The sequence below is a fragment of the Schistocerca serialis genome, chromosome 2, assembly GCF_023864345.2.
Source record: "Schistocerca serialis cubense isolate TAMUIC-IGC-003099 chromosome 2, iqSchSeri2.2, whole genome shotgun sequence".
NCBI classification, from domain to species: Eukaryota; Metazoa; Arthropoda; class Insecta; order Orthoptera; family Acrididae; genus Schistocerca; species Schistocerca serialis.
Window position 1 is genome coordinate 226658532 of NC_064639.1, and position 20774 is coordinate 226679305.

General features: G+C 39.5%; 1 protein-coding gene across 1 annotated transcript in view; it reads left to right on the plus strand.

Annotated features, from left to right (window-relative positions):
• Window positions 1–20774, plus strand: part of LOC126455856 (protein bicaudal C) — a 134266-nt gene that overhangs the window by 92295 nt on the left and 21197 nt on the right. The window contains exons 7-9 of the mRNA XM_050091618.1: window positions 8807–8923; window positions 9006–9254; window positions 9438–9545. Coding sequence (XP_049947575.1) covers window positions 8807–8923; window positions 9006–9254; window positions 9438–9545 — 474 coding nt within the window. The remainder of the gene's footprint in view (window positions 1–8806; window positions 8924–9005; window positions 9255–9437; window positions 9546–20774) is intronic.

Here is a 20774-nt window from a genome sequence, read left to right on the forward strand (position 1 = left end):
ACTCCGAGCGCAATGCCGTAGAGTCATCAAAGACAGCAAAAAAGATTGTTGGGCCTCTTTCACCAGCTCCTTTAACAGTTTTACTCCCTCTTCTGTCGTTTGGGGTGGCCTGCGCCGGCTGTCGGGCATTAAGGCCCACTCCTCGGTACCTGGCCTGACTTCAGGTAAACAGGTCCTGGTTGAGCCTGTGGATGTCTCCAACGCCTTCGGTCGTTTTTTTGCAGAGGTTTCAAGCTCCGCCCGTTACCACCCTGACTTCCTTCCCAGAAAAGAGGCAGAAGAGGCTCGGTGACCTTCCTTCCACTCTCTGAATCTGGAAAATTATAGTGCCCCCTTTACTATGCGGGAACTCGAATGTGCACTTGCACTGTCCCGGTCCTCTGCTCCGGGGCCAGATGCCATTCACGTTCAGATGCTGGCCCACCTTTCTCCGGCAGGCAAAAGCTTCCTTCTTCATACCTATAATCGCGTCTGGACCGAAGGTCAAATCCCCATGCGTTGGCGTGATGCTGTTGTTGTTCCTATACCCAAAGCCGGGAAGGATAGACACCTTCCTTCTAGTTACTGCCCCCATTTCTCTTACAAGCTGTCTCTGTAAGGTGATGGAGCGCATGGTTAACGCTCGGTTAGTTCGGATTCTTGAATCTCGATGGCTACTTACCAATGTTCAATGCGGCTTTCGTCCCCGCCGCTCCGCTGTTAACCACCTTGTGACCTTGTCGACATTCATCATGAACAACTTTTTGCGAAAGCGCCAAACGGTAGCCGTGTTCTTAGATTTGGAGAAGGCTTATGATACCTGTTGGAGAGGAGGTATCCTCCGCACTATGCACAGGTGGGGTCTACGCGGTTGCCTGCCCCTTTTTATTGATTCCTTTTTAACAGATCAAAAGTTTAGGGTACGTGTGGGTTCCGTATTGTCCGACGTCTTCCTCCAGGAGAACGGAGTGCCTCAGGGCTCCGTCTTGAGCGTAGCCGTTTTTGCCATAGCGATCAATAAAATTATGGATTGCATTCCACCTAATGTCTCGGGCTCTCTTTTTGTCGATGTCTTCGCGATCTACTGCAGTGCCCAGAGAACATGCCTCCTGGGGCGCTGCCTTCAGCGTTGTCTAGACAGCCTATACTCGTGGAGTGTGGCCAATGGCTTTCGGTTCTCTGAAGAGAAGACGGTCTACATCAACTTTTGGCAATATAAAGTGTTCCTTCCGCCATCCTTAAATCTCGGTCCCGTTGTTTTCCCATTTGTGGAAACAACTAAGTTTCTAGGGCTCACACTGGACAGGAAACTTTGTTGGTCTCCAAACGTCTCTTATTTGGCTGCCCGTTGTACACGTTCCCTTAATGTCCTCAGAGTTCTTAGTGGTTCATCTTGGGGAGCGGATCGCACTGTCCTGCTTCGCTTGTATTGGTCCATAGTCCAATCAAAGCTGGATTATGGGAGCCTCGTCTACTCGGCCATCCCTCTTACGCCATCTCGACTCCATCCACCATTGGGGGTTACGTCTTGCGACCAGAGCATTCTACACTAGTCCCGTCGAGAGTCTTTATGCTGAAGCTGCTGAATTACCATTGACCTACCGGCATGACGTACTGCTTTGTTGGTATGCCTGCCGGCTGTTGTCAATGCCCGACCACCCCTCTTATCAGTCCTCCTTCGCCGATTCTCTCGACCGTCAGTATGGGTTGTATGTGTCTGCCCTGCTGCGCACTGGAGTCCGCTTTTGTCGCCTGCTTTGACAATTGGATTTTGCGCTCCCTCCCTCCTACAGAGAGGGTGAGAGCCCAACACCACCGTGGCTCCAGGCTCCAGTTCATATTTATCTCGACCTCACCTCGCTCCCGAAGGAGGGTACTCCGGCTGCAGTGCATTGCTCACGGTTTGTCGAACTTCGTGCGCGACTTGCCAGTCACACCTTTATTTACACTGATGGCTCCAAAACTGACGATGGTGTCGGCTGTGCCTTTGTCGTCGGGGCCGGCACCTTTAAATACCGGCTCCTCGACCAGTGTTCCAGCTTTACGGCCGAGCTTTTTGCTCTCCATCAGGCCGTTCAGTATGCCCGCCGCCACCGCCATTCATTGTATGTACTCTGTTCTGATTCACTCAGTGCTCTTCAGAACCTTGGAGCTCCATATCCAGTCCATCCCTTGGTGCCACGGACCCAGCAGTCCCTCCATTCTTCTGCTGCTGATGGCTCTCCTGTCAGTTTTCTGTGGGTTCCCGGCCATGTAGGAGTGCCTGTGAATGAGGCTGCTGATGCTGCAGCCAAGGCTGCAGTCCTCCTGCCTCGGCCAGCCTCCCATTGTGTCCCGTCATCTGACATTAGGGGGGTTGTTTGTAGGAGGCTTGTGTCTTTGTGGTGGGATACTTGGTCATCACTTCAAGGAAACAAGCTCCGGGCAGTAAAACCGTTCCCAACTGCTTGGACAACCTCCTCCCGACCATCTCGGCGAGAAGAGGTCCTTCTGACTAGGTTGCGGATTGGGTATTGCCGGTTTAGCCACCGCTACCTGCTCTCCGGTGACCCAGCCCCGCAGTGCCCTTGTGGTCATGCATTAACAGTGTGCCATGTTTTATTGTCGTGTCCCCGTTTTAGTCAATCTTGTGTTGTCCTGTCTCTGCCATCTACTTTACCGGATATTTTAGCTGATGACGCTCGAGCAGCTGCTCGTGTTCTTCGTTTCATTACTTTGACTGGCTTGTCCAAAGACATCTAACTCCTTCACTTATTTTATCTGCATCTTTGTAAGAACTTTCTGCTGTCCCCCCCCCCCCCCCCCCCCCCTTGAGTTTTACTAGATTCTATGTGCTCTAACAATTGTGACTGGGCGCTAATGACCTCAGTAGTTGAGTGCCCTTAAACCAAAAAAAAAGACAAGATACACGAGCAAAAACATGTTCTAAAATTCTAAAACAGATCGACGTCAGAGATATAGGTACATAGTTTTGCGCATCTGCTCGACGACCCTTCTTGTAGACTGGGACTGCCTGTGCTCTTTTCCAATCATTTGGAACCTTCTGTTCCTCTAGAGACTTACGGTACATGGCTGTTAGAAGGGGGGCAAGTTCTTTCGCGTACTCCATGTAGAATCGAATTGGTATTCCATCAGGTCCAGTGGACTTTCCTCCGAGTGATTCCAGTTGCTTTTGTATTCCTTGGACACTTATTTCAATGTCAGCCATTTTTTCGTTTGTGCGAGGATTTAGAGAAGGAACTACAGTGCGGTCTTCCTAGTGGCCCTCAAGTCAGTGTCATCGAATGTGTTCTCCATTTGGTTTTCTTAAGCCAAGCAACAGAGAAATACAAAATTCAGATGCAATCTGCTGTATTTGCAGTGACGTCCAGCTAAGGGCTAGTAACACGAGACTTCTCTTGACAAAGCATCTGCAACAAAAGCACCAGGCCTGCTCTTCTGTGGACAGAGCCAGGCTGGAAGGTCAACATACTACATTATGTCATGTCAGTGTATTTGCCATGCTCATGAGGGATCAACACTACCAGCATCAAACATTGAGGGATGTAAACAAACAGATTCAGTGTTTTTTGTATCCCTGAACTGTCTTCTGGTGCATCCACACCTCTCTCTGCAAAGAATCATTGCCTACACAAAGCCATTCTAGACACATCACCATGAGAGCTGGTTACAGGTAAGAAGCTGAAGCTGTCTGGGGCATGAGCATAGAGATTATCTGTGGGCGTACAGTATTCAGGCTAAATGGGGCATCCTGGGTGACTGGGTTCTTGTAGTTACACAAGCATGTAGAAGGTAGGATTGCAGTGAAGAGTGGGGGTGAGGAGGGACAGATCCATCCCAGACAGTCTCCCATGAGTCTGTGAAAGTAGCCATAGAATCTACCAACTTACCTGCAACCATTGGTTGTGTTGTTAGAGGTAGCTCATTACATTTGTGCTCGGAGTATACTCGAAACTACTGTGAAGTGTTCAGCAGCAAGGTATGTGAACATGACAAATAACAAGCTGCCTGTCCACATTAATGGCCACTGCCAGACAGCCGGACAGCCCAGGTGCTAAGTATGCAGTTCAACATGCAGTGCTTCTCTACAATGATTGCTTCATGGCCTGTTACACCTGGATTCTTCCCTTAACACCAGCTTTTCTGAATTGTGTAGCTGGAAACACTCTGAAAAATTTACTTCATCCTTGTAACGCCTCTGGCCTGAATTTTCTGTTCATGTCCCCATCTGTGCCAGTGTCTGTAAAGCCCTGCTACTTATCCAATCAGGGAAAGGGGACCTACAGTTCAATGTGAAATCATAACATTTATTGTGCATAGTGACTCCCCACACAGAGAGGTTAAGGCCAGATTAAAGGCAGATAGAAAATTTTTCTGGTCTGACAAGGATTTGATCTCACTTCCTCTCTGTTCCCAGACACACCATTCACTGCTTTATGACAAGGCCTGAAACCTACACAAATGAGCAGTGTCAATGATCAGTTGAATCACTGTTTTGCAAGCATTCTCCTTTTTAGATTGACTGTTTTTCCCTAGTATTCCACTAATTAACTGAAACTGCCAAGTTGTCACCTAAGACTGAGCATATGTGATTGTTCCACTTCACATTTCTGCAAATTGCTATGCTCCAGATTTGTGAGAGTTGACAACACTGTAACTGTTACATTGACTTCCCAGCCATAGGACGCTAAGTATTCTATTTTACTTATTTATTTATTTATTTGAGAAGTGCACATATTGAAGAGAAAGCTGCCAGTCTTTGTGCCATTCTGAAATCTTACCAAGATTTGACTGAATACTTTTGCAGCTTTTTCCAGGCAATACACTACAGACAGCTGCACCATCTGCAAAAACTCTGAGGTTACTATTAATTGTTTTCATGGTCATTAATATATAAAACAAAGAGCAAGGGTCCAAATACACTTGTCTAGGGCACACCTGATGTCATTTCAACTATCAATTCTTGATCAAAGATTTGTTGTCCTCGTACCACAAAAACCTCAATTCAGTCACAAATTATGCTTGATATCCCATATGATCAAACTTCTCTTAAGTCTAGATGTGTTACTAATTAAATGCTTTCTGGAAGTTGAGAAATACTATATCTACCAGACTACCTTGAGCCCTGGTTTTCAGAATGTTAAAAGAGAAATATGTGTCTGTTTTCATATGATCAGTGATTTCACAGGTCTTGCTGGTTGGCATAAAGTGGCTGTTATTAGAGGTAACTCATTACATTTGTGCTAAGAGTATTCTTGAAACTACTGTGAAGTGTTCAGCAGAGGGTACACTCCACTGTACCAATTAATGGAATTTTTTCCTATTCCATTCACATATGCAGTTCAGGAAGAATGACTGTTTAATGCCTCTTTGCGTGCTCTAATTAATCTTGTCCCCATAATCCCCACGTGAGCAGTGTTTATGGAATTGTAGATTATTCCTACAGTCAAGTTCTTTTAACTTAAGTAGTTAGACTTCCTCAGAATAGTTTCCATCTATCTTAGTCTGCCAGTTCAGTTCTTCGAACATCTGTGACACAATCTCCTTTCGGTCAAATAAACTTTTGACCATTCATGTTGGCCTTCTCTGAATGCATTCTGTGTTAACTGTTGTCCTCTTGTGTATGCATCCCACACAACTATGCAGTATTCTATAATGGCTCACACAAGTGTTTAATATGTGCTGCTCTTTGTAAATAGATTGTTTCACAGATGATAGTTATCTACAATGGAATAGTCTGCAAGAAGCTACATAATATTCAGTTAGCTTAAACTGGTGCAAAGACTGACAACTTGCTTTAAATGTTCAGAAATGTAAAACTGTTCACTCAACAAAATGAATAAAATTTAGTATCCTATTATGATGAATCTCGGAACTTTCATGCTGTGAACCAAAATGTTTGATTCTATATAAATTTTGAACTGACTTAAGTTAATTTTCTGACCTATGTTCAGAAATATCTACAGAGTAGAAATGTGTAATTTAGGTAAGAAAATTCACCCAAGTCAACCCAAAACTTATACATAATTGAAAATTTCAGTTGACAGTGCAAAAGTCCTGAGGTGGCTACATTCATTACAATAGGATATTAAGTTTTTGCATATGGTTAAGCGCACAGTTTCACATTTCTAAACATATAAAAGAAGTTGCCAGTATTCGCACCACGTTAAGACCTTATGATCTAACTGAATATTTATGCAGCTTCTTTCACTCACTACCATTATAGGTAACTGAATCATCCATGAAGTCTGTTCTAAGATTTTATAAGAAATGGATGTGAAGGTTATTGGATGTTACTTCTGTTGATCACTTCAGCTATACTTCTAGATGGGTGTGATTTGCGCCTCTTTCTAACCACAAGGTTTGTGTACACACACTTAAATTCATCAGAGAATGTTTCCTGTTCTAAACTAGGACACAAAGTATTTTAGCATTGATTTGGTGAAACTGAATATAAGGGCAGACTAATTTTGAATAAAATGCCACACTTAAGTTGCTGTCACAGCTGCTCTGAATAACTGAAAGGTTAAAATAATTTCAAACATTTTTTTTTTTAAGTTCTGTCTTTGACACACTGCATCTTAAATACTTCTAAATCGATTTCAACTTCAGTCTACAAAAACATAGTGAAATAAATCCTCCAAAAATAACAGCCACTTCATAGATCAATATGGATTACAGATGTGTATTCTGGTTATTTATCAGTGTGTGTTTGACAATGAAAAGCTATTATGCAGATTGTACAAAATAATGAACTTCCACTTCATCTAGTGGAAACATGATTTAAAGATGAACTACGTGTCTTCATAAGATGAATTGCTTCAGATTGTTTACTAGCACAAATCAATACAGTCACAGCACCAGCAGTGTGTGGTAGTAATCATCTCTGATAAACTGTAAAGATAACTTGAAGTTTAAAAGTGCTCTGTCATAGAGCTGAGAATTTGTGTATTTTCAGGGTGTGCATGCATGTGTGTGTGTGCTGACTAAAATCAATCTTCATAAAATAAAATAAAAAGTTAGTTTGTGCTTCATAGCTAGTGTCTTTGCTAATCTAAACATTGTAAACTGTTTACCATTTTTGATAATAAGTTGTAATGTACTCAATAGCACTTTTGATGTAAAGAATATTTAAGACAATCACTAAGTGGACAGCAGTAGTTCATGCGCTAGCTCTGGAGAGTGATTTTTTTTTAATTCAGACCACTGTTTGCAAGGTCAGTAAGATTATATACAGTCAAATTCAAGAAGACAATAGGGGTGACAGTTCACTATTTCATTCAGTCAATAAAAGTGGAATACTTTGTCAATGTTATACTTATCTTGGAACCAGAGCATATTTTCCCATCAATATGAAAAGACACATTATTACAATGATCCACATCTACGTCTATGTCCATACCCTGCAAATCACTATGAAGTGCATGACTGGAGGTATTGTAACTGTTACTAGGGCTGCTTCCTGTTTACTCCATGTAAGGAGTGTGGAAAGAATGGTTGTTCAAATGCCTCTCTGCATGCTGTAATTAGCTTGATCTTGTCCTCATGGTCCCTGTTGAAGTGATATGTAAGTGGTTGTAACAGGGATTATCATAGTGACAGTTTTGTGGACAACTGGATTTCAGTGTGTTGTAAAATTTTCAAGAAAATTTTACCAGGTAATTACTTCAAATAATTAAACCATGGTACCAGATGCTAAGATCTAATCTCACTTCCTGTTGGACGTTTCAGTAGTATGAAGACCTACAAGTAATGGAGACTCAATTCCCTCACTCATCAAAACTGGATGAAAGTGCAGTTTTCAAAAGTGTAACATAATGCAAACAATTCTGTAACTATATTGCACTAAAGATAATCTCCTTCCTTTGCTCTGGTGTTGCAATTGTTTACGAAATTGATACAGGTTACTGGCTTCAAGTAGGCTAAGTGTCCAGCAACTGTTCTAAAATGACAAAATAATTTACTGGGCATTAGTCTTTCCTTTTCCAATCAATATTACATAATAAAACCCATTTGGCATTGGAAAACTGAATGGAATGACTTCTACAAATACACACTCTTTTTAACTAATGTGATTAGATTGTTTTGAAGTTCTCAAATGAGATCCTTCATTCTGCAAGGTTGGCAGATGGATGGAGGATTGTCTGAGTGATCCCTTCCTCTTCAATTTTTGTAACTTAGCCCCCCCCCCCCCCCCCCCCCTCCTCTCAGAGGAAGGAACTCCTATTCCTGAAAGCTACGGTACTGTTGTGTACTTCTGTATGCACCTATTGGTAGCATTAATATTTTGACTCCTGATGGTGAATACTGGTCACCAATTCTCTCAAAATATTCTCAATGCAGTTTCTGTATTTACAAAAGCACATGAAACTTTGTAGTTAATATTTAGGATTCTGATAGGTTTACTTTAGTTTATCAAATATTGTTAAGCAGTCCTTTCAAGGAGACACACAACTTAGTTTACTTAGTATTCTGTACATTTTATCCAACATAAGACATAACAGTATTCAGAGAGGAAATAAAGATAAGCATTTGGTTCGAGTTAATACTTCATTAAAGCATTAAATGTTCAAAAAGTAACAACACTGTTACACCTCCACATTACCAATATTAACATTTTGCCCTTGAATTCAGATATGTAATTGTTAAGTGTACTAATGTCTGTCCTGTACATTCATAATTAAACCAAAAGTTGGTATAAACCTATTTATTATAAGCAATAAAATATCAGACAAAAAGCTTAGATCTATTTCAGAATTATTACAAAACACTTCCACATTTCTATTACTTTTAGTGTAGGTGAAATTTTATCATGATTTAATTTCAGGCAAGATATATGAAGCAAGAAAATTGCTACTGAGCCTCAAGGAGCCCTCAGTTCATGCTGATATACCAGACTCTTACTTCATCCCTGACGATCATCCAGTATTTGAAGTCAACAGTAGTATGTATATCTGGAAAAAGTTCATTAATCACTGAGTTCACGAAGAACATTACATTAAAATGGTGTATAATTCATTTTCCAGGTGGAAAAACAGATAGTGAAAAGTATGACACACCACTGCTGATGAACAATAATTACCAGTGTTCACCGTGTTCTTCAGGATACAATTCACCATCACTTCCACTGCTCTCGCCAGACCTAGCTAGTCAGGCTACTCCATGGGGATTGTCAACAGTTTTGCCTTCTCTACCGAGCCCATATCTTCCTCCTCATCTGTTGATGCAGCATCCTTCAATTCTCAGCAGCATGTCTTGCAGCAGTGGATATGCCAGTCGGTCAAACAGTCCTTTATCACTTGCCTCGGAATCAAACGCGTGCAAAGGTAGTTGGTAGAAACTGTAAACTATAAGTATGTTCTCATGTTTTATTACTGCTAGAAACTGTAGACAAATTCAGTAGTTTCAGAATGTTAACAAAAGTAATTGTTTGTTTGAAACATCTTTCAATGTTGCAGCAAATTCTCCACTAAGTCATTCAACTAGTCCAGTAAGAAGTCCTGCAGAGAGCCCAAGAACAAAAAGTTGTTCTCCAGTGCAGGATGACACTCTCACAAATATTTCTGGTAAGTTTGTCACACATGACCAGTTATGGTCTCTTCAAATTGTACTTCAGAGTGAGTTTGTTCTAAGCATATGTAAAAAATGTATAACTGAAGTAAGAAGAATGAAACAATCTTGTTAGTGACATGTGGGTTAGTCATTTTTATTGGTAAAAATATAGGAGTACTTAGTTAAAGACAGTGCAAGAAGTAAAAATAGGCAAAGAACTGTCATACATGCATTTAGGCAGCCATACTGTAGCCTACACAATCATACTAACCAGGCTGAGCATCTGTGGGCAGGCAAGTAACTCGTGTACACTCAAAGAACACGTTCAATAGGGCTATACTAGCTGAGCCTCCCTTGAGCAAGCTGGCAAGTGCTCACACATGCCTGTGCCTCATGGGGCAGCTTAAGTGAAAAAAATTCTCTAGAATATTAATTCCCTTATAGAGAGCAGCATTGGAAAATACTGTACATCTCATGTTTCAAAAATACTCTTATTTTCAGTATTTGGCCACTTCAGTGTGGTGGCCACTGCAGCATTCAGGAAATTTTCCCTAAAATTGATGTGTCCCTTACCACTTTCTTTCCATTCAACTAGGGGCACTTCTTCAGTGAGATTTTTTGATACATTGAAATCTCACTGAAAAAGTGTACTCATTAGTTAAATGTTCTACACAATTTTTTCAAAATAATTTCAGCAGCATATTAACATTTTGATTTACTATGCACAGTGACAAGAATATACTTAATTCTGTTTAAGAGTTGTTCCACTGGAATGCAATGTACATCAAACCTTATACCATGACCCTTAATAACACCTTCTGTTCCATTACAAATTTGACTAGACACCTTGGATGTGGAACTGGTTAGGAGAGCCAGTTCTGAAATAGCCTTTGGCTAATAAATAACAACATAGGGGCAGATTGTGAACTGTTGAAAAATAATTTTCATAAAATTTATTTGCAGAGCTTTCTTCCTTGGATCATACAATTACTGTAAGTGTTGTCTATGTTATTGTTGAAACTAGACAGCACTGTAATTTATTTCAAATCAGAATGTTTAAGATCTTTTTTGGATAAAAATTGCACACAGTAACTCAAAAGCAGCTCACTAAATGAACAAGATAAATTTCCTATGTGTACTGTCATCTAAGTCCCACACAGATCTCTCTTGCAAAATTTTTAATCTTTCACTATGCAGCTATTGTCAGCCAGGAAACTCTGAAGACAAACCTTGTCTGTACTCACTCTCCACACAATTTCCTCACTCCCATATCCCAGAACAGTGTATCCTTCCTCATCCTAAAACTACTACTCTCCTCCATCCCTTCCATCCTATATGTTCCTGGACTACTTTAGATATATAGCCACAAATGTAGTCCACCACTGCTTGACTCTTTTACTGCCACCTATCCTGCCATGCCATCATCAGCGACACAGCTGAACGAGATATAAAATTTAAAATTTTAAAGCCTGTTGACTAATTTATACAAATAACATCCTAGATGTTCACTAAAATGCACAGTAATTCAATGCTCTAAAACATAATTAATAAATTATGAGGGACACGAAATAGACACAGACTGATGTCAAAATGAGTTGGTAGCAGCTTTGTACTTAGAATGGTGTCATTGAGCTGAGCTGAGAACAGCTGATGGATAAAAATTGTTTCCTTTACATCAATATTGCATTTAACAATGGTGTGGCCACTTGAAGTTGACACATCAGCTGGAAAATATTCAGTGATACATTTCTTGCTTTCTGAAGGTGAAAAACTGGCTAAAATGTTTCCTTGAATGGCTTTACAGTATGGTGAAAGTTCTGTGACCTACAGAAATTTTTATAAGTGGTCAGAACAGTTCAAAAATAGTCAAACCTCAGTGACTGACAAGCACTGTCCTGGCCAGCCAGTTGCATTGTCAACCCCTTCACTTCAAACCCACATGTTTGTGAAGACTTACATATTACAGATGAACCTACAGCAAAAACAGTTGCAGGCTGAAGTACAGCACAATGAGTACCACATCGGTCCTGAAATTACTTTATATTACTTTATATTACATTACATTTATTGTATTCCATGGATCCCTTGGAGAGGAGTCTCTGCGATGTGGAAAGAGTCAGTTTTTTCCTACTCAGATACATGGATATTGTAAAATTCTAGTGCAGACAAAGCTATGAGCTATAATCCTTGTGAAGATATTCATAAATGGAATAAGAGTTGGCCAGCAGGAAGTTCGTTGATTCTCTCTGAAATCGATATTTATCACTTACAAGACCTTTGATATGCTCTGATAAGTTATGGATTTGAGTACCCATGTATTTGACTACTTTTTGTACTAATGTTAAGCTTTTATAGTCCTTATACAGATCGTTTTTGGTTGTAGTATTATCATGTTTTGCACTATTTTGTGTAAAAAGTGACATGTTGGAAATGACACAGGAGATTAATGAGTATGAGAAGTAGTAGTTAGAATACAAAGTTTCTTAAAGAGGTCTCTGTATGATCTAGGACTGACAGCAGATATAATTCTAATGACTCACTTCTGAATTTTGAAAATGTTCTCTTTGTGAGAGGAGTTTCCCAAACAGATAATTCCATAACTCATTAGTGAAAGGAAGTAGGCTGAATAAACTAACTTTTTCATTTTTAAATCGCCTGTTTCTGCTATCGTGTGTAGTGCAAATGTAGCTGAACTAAGTCGTTTCATTAAGTCTAGAGTGTGAGTTTTCAAATTTAGGTTGTGGTCAATTTGTTCTGGTAGCCCTAAAAATTTGACACTGTCTACTGCTTCAATTTCATTGTTTGAATATTGTACTTACAGGGTTAGGTATTCTGTGTGAGGTACTAAATGGTATGTACTGGGTCTTGTCAAAATTCAGTGACAATCCATTTGCTGTGAACCACCCATTGATACTCACAAATATTTCATTAGCTGATTGCTCAGCGAGATCACGGGAACTAGTTTCTTATGCCAATACTTGTATTATCTGCAAATAAGACAAAATTGTGACACTGCATATGGAAGGTCATCAACATATAATAGGAACAACAAGGGACCTGAAATAGAGCCCTGGGCACCCCTTCTCTGATGGTTTCATATTTTGAATGACTTGTTACGTGGTAAGCCTGATACACAAACACAGTTTCTTATTAAAAAGATAAGATGAGAACCATGAGCCTGCTACTCCTGTTGTCCCACAATTTTTAAATTTTGTATACAGATATCATGCTTAACATAATTGAAGCTTTAGGCAGATCACAGAATATTCCAAGTGATAATAAATTTCATTTATTGATTCTAATATATCATCTGTAAAAGTGAATATAGCTTGATCAGTTGAAAACCCTTTCTGAAATACAAACTGATCGTGAATGAGAATATTTTTCTGTATTAAGTATTTATAAAGTCTATTGCACATAACCCTTTGAAGCACTTTTCAAAATATTGCCAATAATGAAATGGGATGGAAGTTTTCCACTGATGATTTCTCCTTTTTTGTGTAATTGTTTGACAATAGCATATTTAAGCCTGTCTGCAAAAGTACGACTGTGCAGGGATTCATACATAAGTAACTCAGTATGCCACAAAGTTGTGAGGAGCAACTTTTAATAATGGTAGTGCTGATTTAATCATAACCAATGGACCATTTGTTTCTAAGAGAGCTAACAATATTATAAATCTCTTTCAGTGAGGTAGTATATAGTTGAATTTTGTTAAACTTCAGTGGAAATGCATTTTTTAAATATTTTAAGTTGTCTTCTGAGGAACTATGCAAACCTAAGTTGTCTGCTAGTGAAAGGATTTTGGAAGTATCTCTAATCAACTCATTATTTACATTTAACATAACTTCATTTGCCTGATTAGTTTTCTGTTTTACTTTTTACTATGTTCTGTATAGTTTTTATCTTGTTATTAGAGACATTTATTTTTCTTGGAAATAAATACATTTTGAGGTTCCGATTGCATTGTTTACAATTTTACGATACAATTTGTAATATGATTTAGCTCTGTAGTCATCATTTTCCCTTGACATTAAATACAATCTTCTTTTTGTTTTGCAAGATACTTTTATTCCATTTGCAATCCAATGTTTTAAAACATTTAATCTATTTGCTTTGATTACTTTCTTAGGGCAAAGTTTTCAATGTTACCTATGACCATATTACAGAAGCAGTTATATTTTTCATTTATCTTGGGGAATTGTATACGTCTGTATTCCACAAACAGTTTTTTATACTTTGAATTCCTGTTTCATTTATTATTTGTAGTTTCCCACTTCCTGTTATTAGTTCAATCAGACCCCACTACATTAAATGTAAGCAACTGAGCATGATGATCTGAAAAGCCATTAAATATTGGATTTATACTAAGATTCGCTAGTGTGGTAGTATCTATGAAAATGTTATCAATAGCAGTGCTGCAGGTACCCATAACCCTAGTTGGAAACTCTACTAAGGGAATGAGATTATAAGAAGTTGTAAGAGACTCTAGTATGGATCTTCAGTGACTATCCTATAGAAAGTTTAAATTAAAAACTTCACTTAGTATGAGTTCATTATTTTTAGAAGTTAATAAATTTAATACTGCATCAAAATGTTCATTGAATAGCTGGAAATTACCAGTTGGAGCTCTGTGTATTGTGACTATAATTATTTTTCTTTTGTGTGTTTCTACTTGTGTGGTACATGCTTCAAAATGCTGATCACTAAATTATTTAAGAATGTCAATGTTTTTATAATTCTAACCCTTTCTAAAGTGAGTGACAACTCCTCCTTTCTCCCCCTTTCTCCATCTTAGGTAAGGTAACACAAGGAAACAATACTGAGCCTGTACAGACTTAAAAGAATGCTATGAAAGGGAAGGTGACCCTTTCCTAGATAAGATTTTAGTGTCTGATGAAACTTGGGTTCACCATTTTGAATCATAGCCCAAAAGACAGAGCATGTAATGGAAGCACATTAGCTTGCTTGTCGAAAAGAAATGCAGAATGCAAGCATCAGTGTGAGAAAGTCACGTTGGTTGTGTTTTGGGGTGCTCAAAATGTCATTTGTGCCTAATTGTAAGATCAGCAAACAATAAACAGGGCCTATTACTCAGACATACTCACCAGCAAAGTAAAACTAGCAATGACAGAAATGTAGTGAATCTAAAAGGAAGTGTGGGACATTACTACACATCAATGTTCATTCTCACACTGCCCCATGACCCAACAAAATGCAGAAAACATGAGTTAGGAGATACTAGCTAATTCTTCCTACAGTCTGGATTTGGCTCCCTTGGCTTCCCTGTGTTTCCTCCACTCAAGAAGGCATTATGTAGGAAAAATTGCAGCAGCAATGAGGTGGTCAAAGTGTTTCTGGAAAATTGGCTCAAACAAGACTGACACTTCTGCAAAAACTATAAAAAAAATAGTTAATTGTTGGGAGAACTGTGTTAATATTGGTGGGTATTATGTTGAAGTGGTAAAATATAATTTTGTTAAAAACGCAGTTTCTTCTACATCAATTTGTCTCTTCACCTTAGTAATAAGGTGCAGTGTATGACCCTTCTGAATTCTGCACAAGTCCTACTTTTACAGCATGAATTTTGGGATAAAGCTAATGAGATTTCTATTTTTGCATGCTATGGTTTTTTAATATATAATTCAGCGCATCAGTGTGATTTCAACCTTTCTCTTGTTGGTTGTACACTACTAAGTACTTTCTGCACCAACTCACAACAGACAGAAATGAACCATCTACAGCTGGATGTTCCTGGTCACATTTTTACGTCCACAAGTAACTATTTCTAGGTCTTTCCTATGTGGAAACCACTTCTAAGTGACTTCTAGTTGGGCTAAATGCTGAGTTAAGTGACAGTTTAAAACTTCCCTTTACAATTTTACAGCACTATTACGCCAAGACAGATGGTTATTCTGGTAAATCCTTTCACGAGGCAGACTTTCCACCTGAAGGATACAATGCAATCCAGTGCCTAGATTCTAGATTGAAGGAACCTCATGTTACTTTAAACATTTCTACATGAAATACTGTAATTTTACAATATGCAATTAAGAAGTTTGTCCCACATTACAATCCTCCAGCCTGTAATGTCTGTTTAGTCAATTTATGTCTGGAGTGACCACTCAATATTTGTGAAGTCACATTTACAAACCAGTTACAGAAACCCAAAAGATCCATACAGTTATGCATGTGTTCTTGAATGATGCTGATAGGATCTTAACAACCCAAAGGAATACTGGATGACCAGTAAAGGATTCTACTGGATTTGTGTGTGGCAAAGTCATGCAAAAAATCATTGCATAATTTATTTGTTGTAGTGTGATGATTTTCAAGTCACTAATACTAGACTTTTAGCTGAGTCTCAGGAGCAACATGAATGAACTCGGAACTGTTGTCTGATACAACTGCTTTCATTTAACAGGATGTGAGCAATGCATTACTGGCCTACACTACAGTAATTAAAGGCACGATTGCCACACTATGTTCTACATCTACAGGATTACTCTGCAATTCACATTTAAGTGCTTGGCAGAGGGTTCATCGAACCACAGTCACACTATCTCTCTACCATTCCACTCTCGAACAGTGCACGGGAAAAACGAACACCTAAACCTTTCTGTTCCAGTTCAGGTTTCTCTTATTTTATTTTGATCATCATTCCTACCTATGTAGGTTCAGCTCAACAAAATGTTTTCGCATTCGGAAGAGAAAGTTGGTGACTGAAATTTAGTAAATAGATCTCGCCACAAACGTCTTTGCTTTAATGACTTCCATCCCAACTCGCGTATCATATCTGCCACACTCTCTCCCCTATTATGTGATAATACAAAACGAGCTGCCCTTTTTTGCACCCTTTCAATGTCCTCCGTCAATCCCACCTGGTAAGGAACCCACACCGCGCAGCAATATTCTAACAGAGGACGAACGAGTGTAGTGTAAGCTGTCTCTTTAGTGGACTTGTTGCATCTTCTAAGTGTCCTGCCAATGAAACGCAACCTTTGGCTCGCCTTCCCCACAATATAATCTATGTGGTCTTTCCAACTGAAGTTGTTCGTAATTTTTACACCCAGGTACTTAGTTGAATTGACAGCCTTGAGAATTGTACTATTTATCGAGTAATCAAATTCCAACGGATTTCTTTTGGAACTCATGTTGATCACCTCACACTTTTCGTTATTTAGCGTCAACTGCCACCTGCCACACCATACAGCAATCTTTTCTAAATCGCTTTGCAACTGATACTGGTCTTCGGATGACCTTACTAGACGGTAAATTACAGCATCATCTGCGAACAACCTAAGAGAACTGCTCAGATTGTCACCCAGGTCATTTATATAGATCAGGAACAGCAGAGGTCCCAGGACGCTTCCCTGGGGAATACCTGATATCACTTCAGTTTTACTCGATAATTTGCCATCTATTACTACGAACTGCGACCTTCCTGACAGGAAATCACGAATCCAGTCGCACAACTGAGACGATACCCCATAGGCCCACAGCTTGATTAGAAGTCGCTTGTGAGGAACGGTGTCAAAAGCTTTCCGGAAATCTAGAAATACGGAATCAACCCGAGATCCCCTGTCTATAGCGGCCATTACTTCATGCGAATAAAGAGCTAGCTGTGTTGCACAAGAATGTTGTTTTCTGAAACCATGATTATTACGTATCAATAGATGTTCCTTAGAGGTGATTCATAATGTTTGAATACAGTATATGCTCCAAAACCCTACTGCAAACCGACATCAATGATATAGGTCTGTAGTTCGATGGTTTACTCCTATTACCCTTCTTAAACACTGGTGCGACCTGCAAAATTTGCCAATCTGTAGGTACAGATCTATTGGTGAGCAAGTGGTTGTACACGATTGCTAAGTAGGGAGCTATTGTATCAGCGTAATCTGAAAGGAACCTAATCGGTATACAATCTGGACCTGAAGACTTGGCCGTATCATGTGATTTGAGTTGCTTCGCAACCCCTAAGGTATCTGCTTCTACGAAACTCATGCTAGCAGCTGTTCGTGTTTCAAATTCTGGAATATTCCATTCATCTTCCCCGGTGAAGGAATTTCGGAAAACTGCATTCAATAACTCCACTTCAGCGGCACAGTCGTCGGTAACAGTACCATCGGCACTGCGCAGCGAAGGTATTGACTGCGTCTTGCCACTTGTGTACATTACATACAACCAGAATTTCTTCAGATTTTCTACCAAATTTCAAGACAATGTTTCGTTGTGGAACCTATTAAAGCCATCTCGCATTGAAGTCTGTGCCAAATTTCACGTGTCTGTAAATTTTAGCCAATCTTCGGGATTTTGCATATGTTCCAGAATAAAGTCTTACAATGGCCAAAAAATAGTTGTATACAATACAAAAAGTGATGGAGTGCACATAAATTTAAAGGCTATTACTAAGTATAGTGACATGACAAGCAAGTGAATGCATCATGTTCTTGCTTGACAGTTTATAAAGATGTTTATGAAATATGACACCCTAACAACTGAAAATAGGTGAAAGATGTTTGTTTAGTTTCATAGTAAATAGTGAAAAGTTATTTCACTACAAATGGTTCTTGGTACACTTCCTACCAGTCAGCATCCATTACACTTTCTGGCTTTCTTCAAACTGGCGATACTGTTTGACTGTGGTGGGTGCAGAATCTAGTTCCAAAGAGTGGTGCCCAAGAGTAATTCAACAATTATTTTGGGTTATTAGTGAGCCAAAATTTTCCAAAATTGAGCTTGCAATTCTACTGTTCGCAGGGAGTGCATATACTGCATACAGAGTCTAGCACAGTCTGCATAAACACACATTCGACAAAGCAGCTGGCTTTTCATGTGGACAAATAAAGTGACAAGTTGTGTGCCATTGATGGCTGAGAGACCCAAAGGTGTTCGTGGTGGTGGTGGCGGGAGGAGGATGATTCCCAGTTCAGCACACAGCCTACTACTTTCGAAGCAAGGGGACTGCCAAGCTTAATGTTCACATCTGGCAGGTGGATCACCATAAAGTGTCACATGCCCCCACTGCAGAGAGAACATGAATTCAATCTGGGACACAGGCACAATCAGGCAATATGGAATTTTATGCCATCATCTCTCCTCCCCTTGCTGTAAAAAAATACGGGCAACAAAAATTTCATCTACCATAAAGATTCAAACTGGCTTACATTAAAATAGTACCACTGCAGTGGCACACATCAGTGAGCTCATCTCTGGAAGTGGGTAATAGTGAAGTGAACTGCAGTGCCAGGAATGACATTCTGACAATGTAAGACAGTTCCAGAGTGACCCTTTTTTTTTTTTTTTTTTTTTTTTTTTTTTTTTTTTTTTTTTTTTTTTTTTTTTTTACAAAAAAGACCTCAGTCACACTTTCACAGGCTTCCACCAATTCATTCCACTCACAACAACATGGCTTCTCTTCCTCTTATAACAAATGAACAGTGCATTGGGAAGGTGGAGAAAAGGGCCTAAGCAGGGCCTTCCTTTAATGGGTGTGGTACACTGGACTACTATTAAATTTAATGTTAGAGCTTTTTCTGCAAAATGTAAACTCAAATTTTATGTTGATAAAACAAATCATAAAAACATCTATTCATCTGCAGTACTAATTTCTCATTTCTCATCACATTCACCAGGCCGAGTGAGACAGGATAATGATAAATGTAACTCCACCAGGTCATTCATATCAGAAATTGTTTCTGAAGGATGCACATACTCTCATGTTGTATTGTGGCAGAGAGACTTTGTGAGAACTACATTGTATCAGTTTCATGTTGTATTGCGGCAAAGAGACTTTGTGAGAACTACATTGTATCAGTTTGTGGCTTGTTTGTGTCTCACAAGGGACAGTTTTCTAACCAGATACTCAGCCAGAATTTATGTGGACAAGTTGATCCCATTAACAATGAAGATCAAGGTCTACAGAACTTTGAGGTAAATTCGGACACAAGGTCTACCAAAAACCAACACATACCTACTGATACCTACATGCCAAATCATACAACCCTAAGAGCAGGAAAGTGTTCCATCCATGTCACTGCCTGAACAAACTGCATTGATGATACAAACAAGATGAAATAAGAACTGAAAGAGCTGCATAACATTTACTGACCCAACCATTATGACAGTAAAACAATCCAAACACTAACAAACTTAAAAAGGAAATTCTACAGAAAATAAAACAGCAGCTGCTGGTTGTGCACTTATCTTGTATCAAAGGTGTAGGACAAACTGCTCCTCAGAGTGGCATCAAACCAGTTTTCCACAGTGGCTGCAAGTTACTTGGTAGGTTCCACTAAGGATCTAGTAAAAGCCCCAGACATTGCAAAACACACACACACACACACACACACACACACACACACACACACACACACACACACATTAGTGTAGTAGTCTTTATTGTGCACAGCCTACAACATTTGACAAAGCCAGAGTTCTTGTAAGACAGTTGTAGGTGCCCATACACAAAATTTGAGACACCACTGAAAACCTAAAGCAACCTAACATAGTCACCAGAGAACAAAGCTAGAGGTTCTGAGTATGATGGCTACCAACAAGCTGGGTACAACATGTTGAGTGAGACTGCAGGGAACTTGAACCACTGGACATTGCCATGACATACTAAACATACAGCTGTGGCCAAGTAGTTCTAGGCACTTCAGTCTGGAACCACACTGCTGCTACGGTCGCAGGTTTGAATCCTGCCTCGGGCATGGATGTGTGTGCAGTCCATAGGTTACTTAAGTTTAAGTAGTTCCAAGTCTAGGGGACTGATGACCTCAGATGTTAAGTCCCATAATACTTACAGCCATTTGAACTAAACATACAGCACATACGTATCTTTGCAACTAACAGCAGAAAATGAAAAGCCTTAAAGTTTGCTAATGAGGCACAGTGGGCTGCCAGTTATTAGCAAACAATGTAACCCCCATTGAGTAACACGTACCCCAAACTTAACTCATTCACTCACTCACTACTTTGTGACATCAGTCAATGGTACTTTATGGTCAATAAAATCTAAGAAACTGATTAAGTTCTTTGACATTGCATGTAAACGTATCGAGACAAACTGATTGCCTGATTGAACGTTCTTCACTAGCATGCATTTCTCTCTATATTGGGTTTCCTGCTTGCTGTTATCTAGAGGCTGTTGCAGCCCTGGAAGTGGAAAGTCAGTAAATTTTCATTTATCAACTGTGCTGCATTTCTATTAAAGTAATATATATTTTTAATATTGG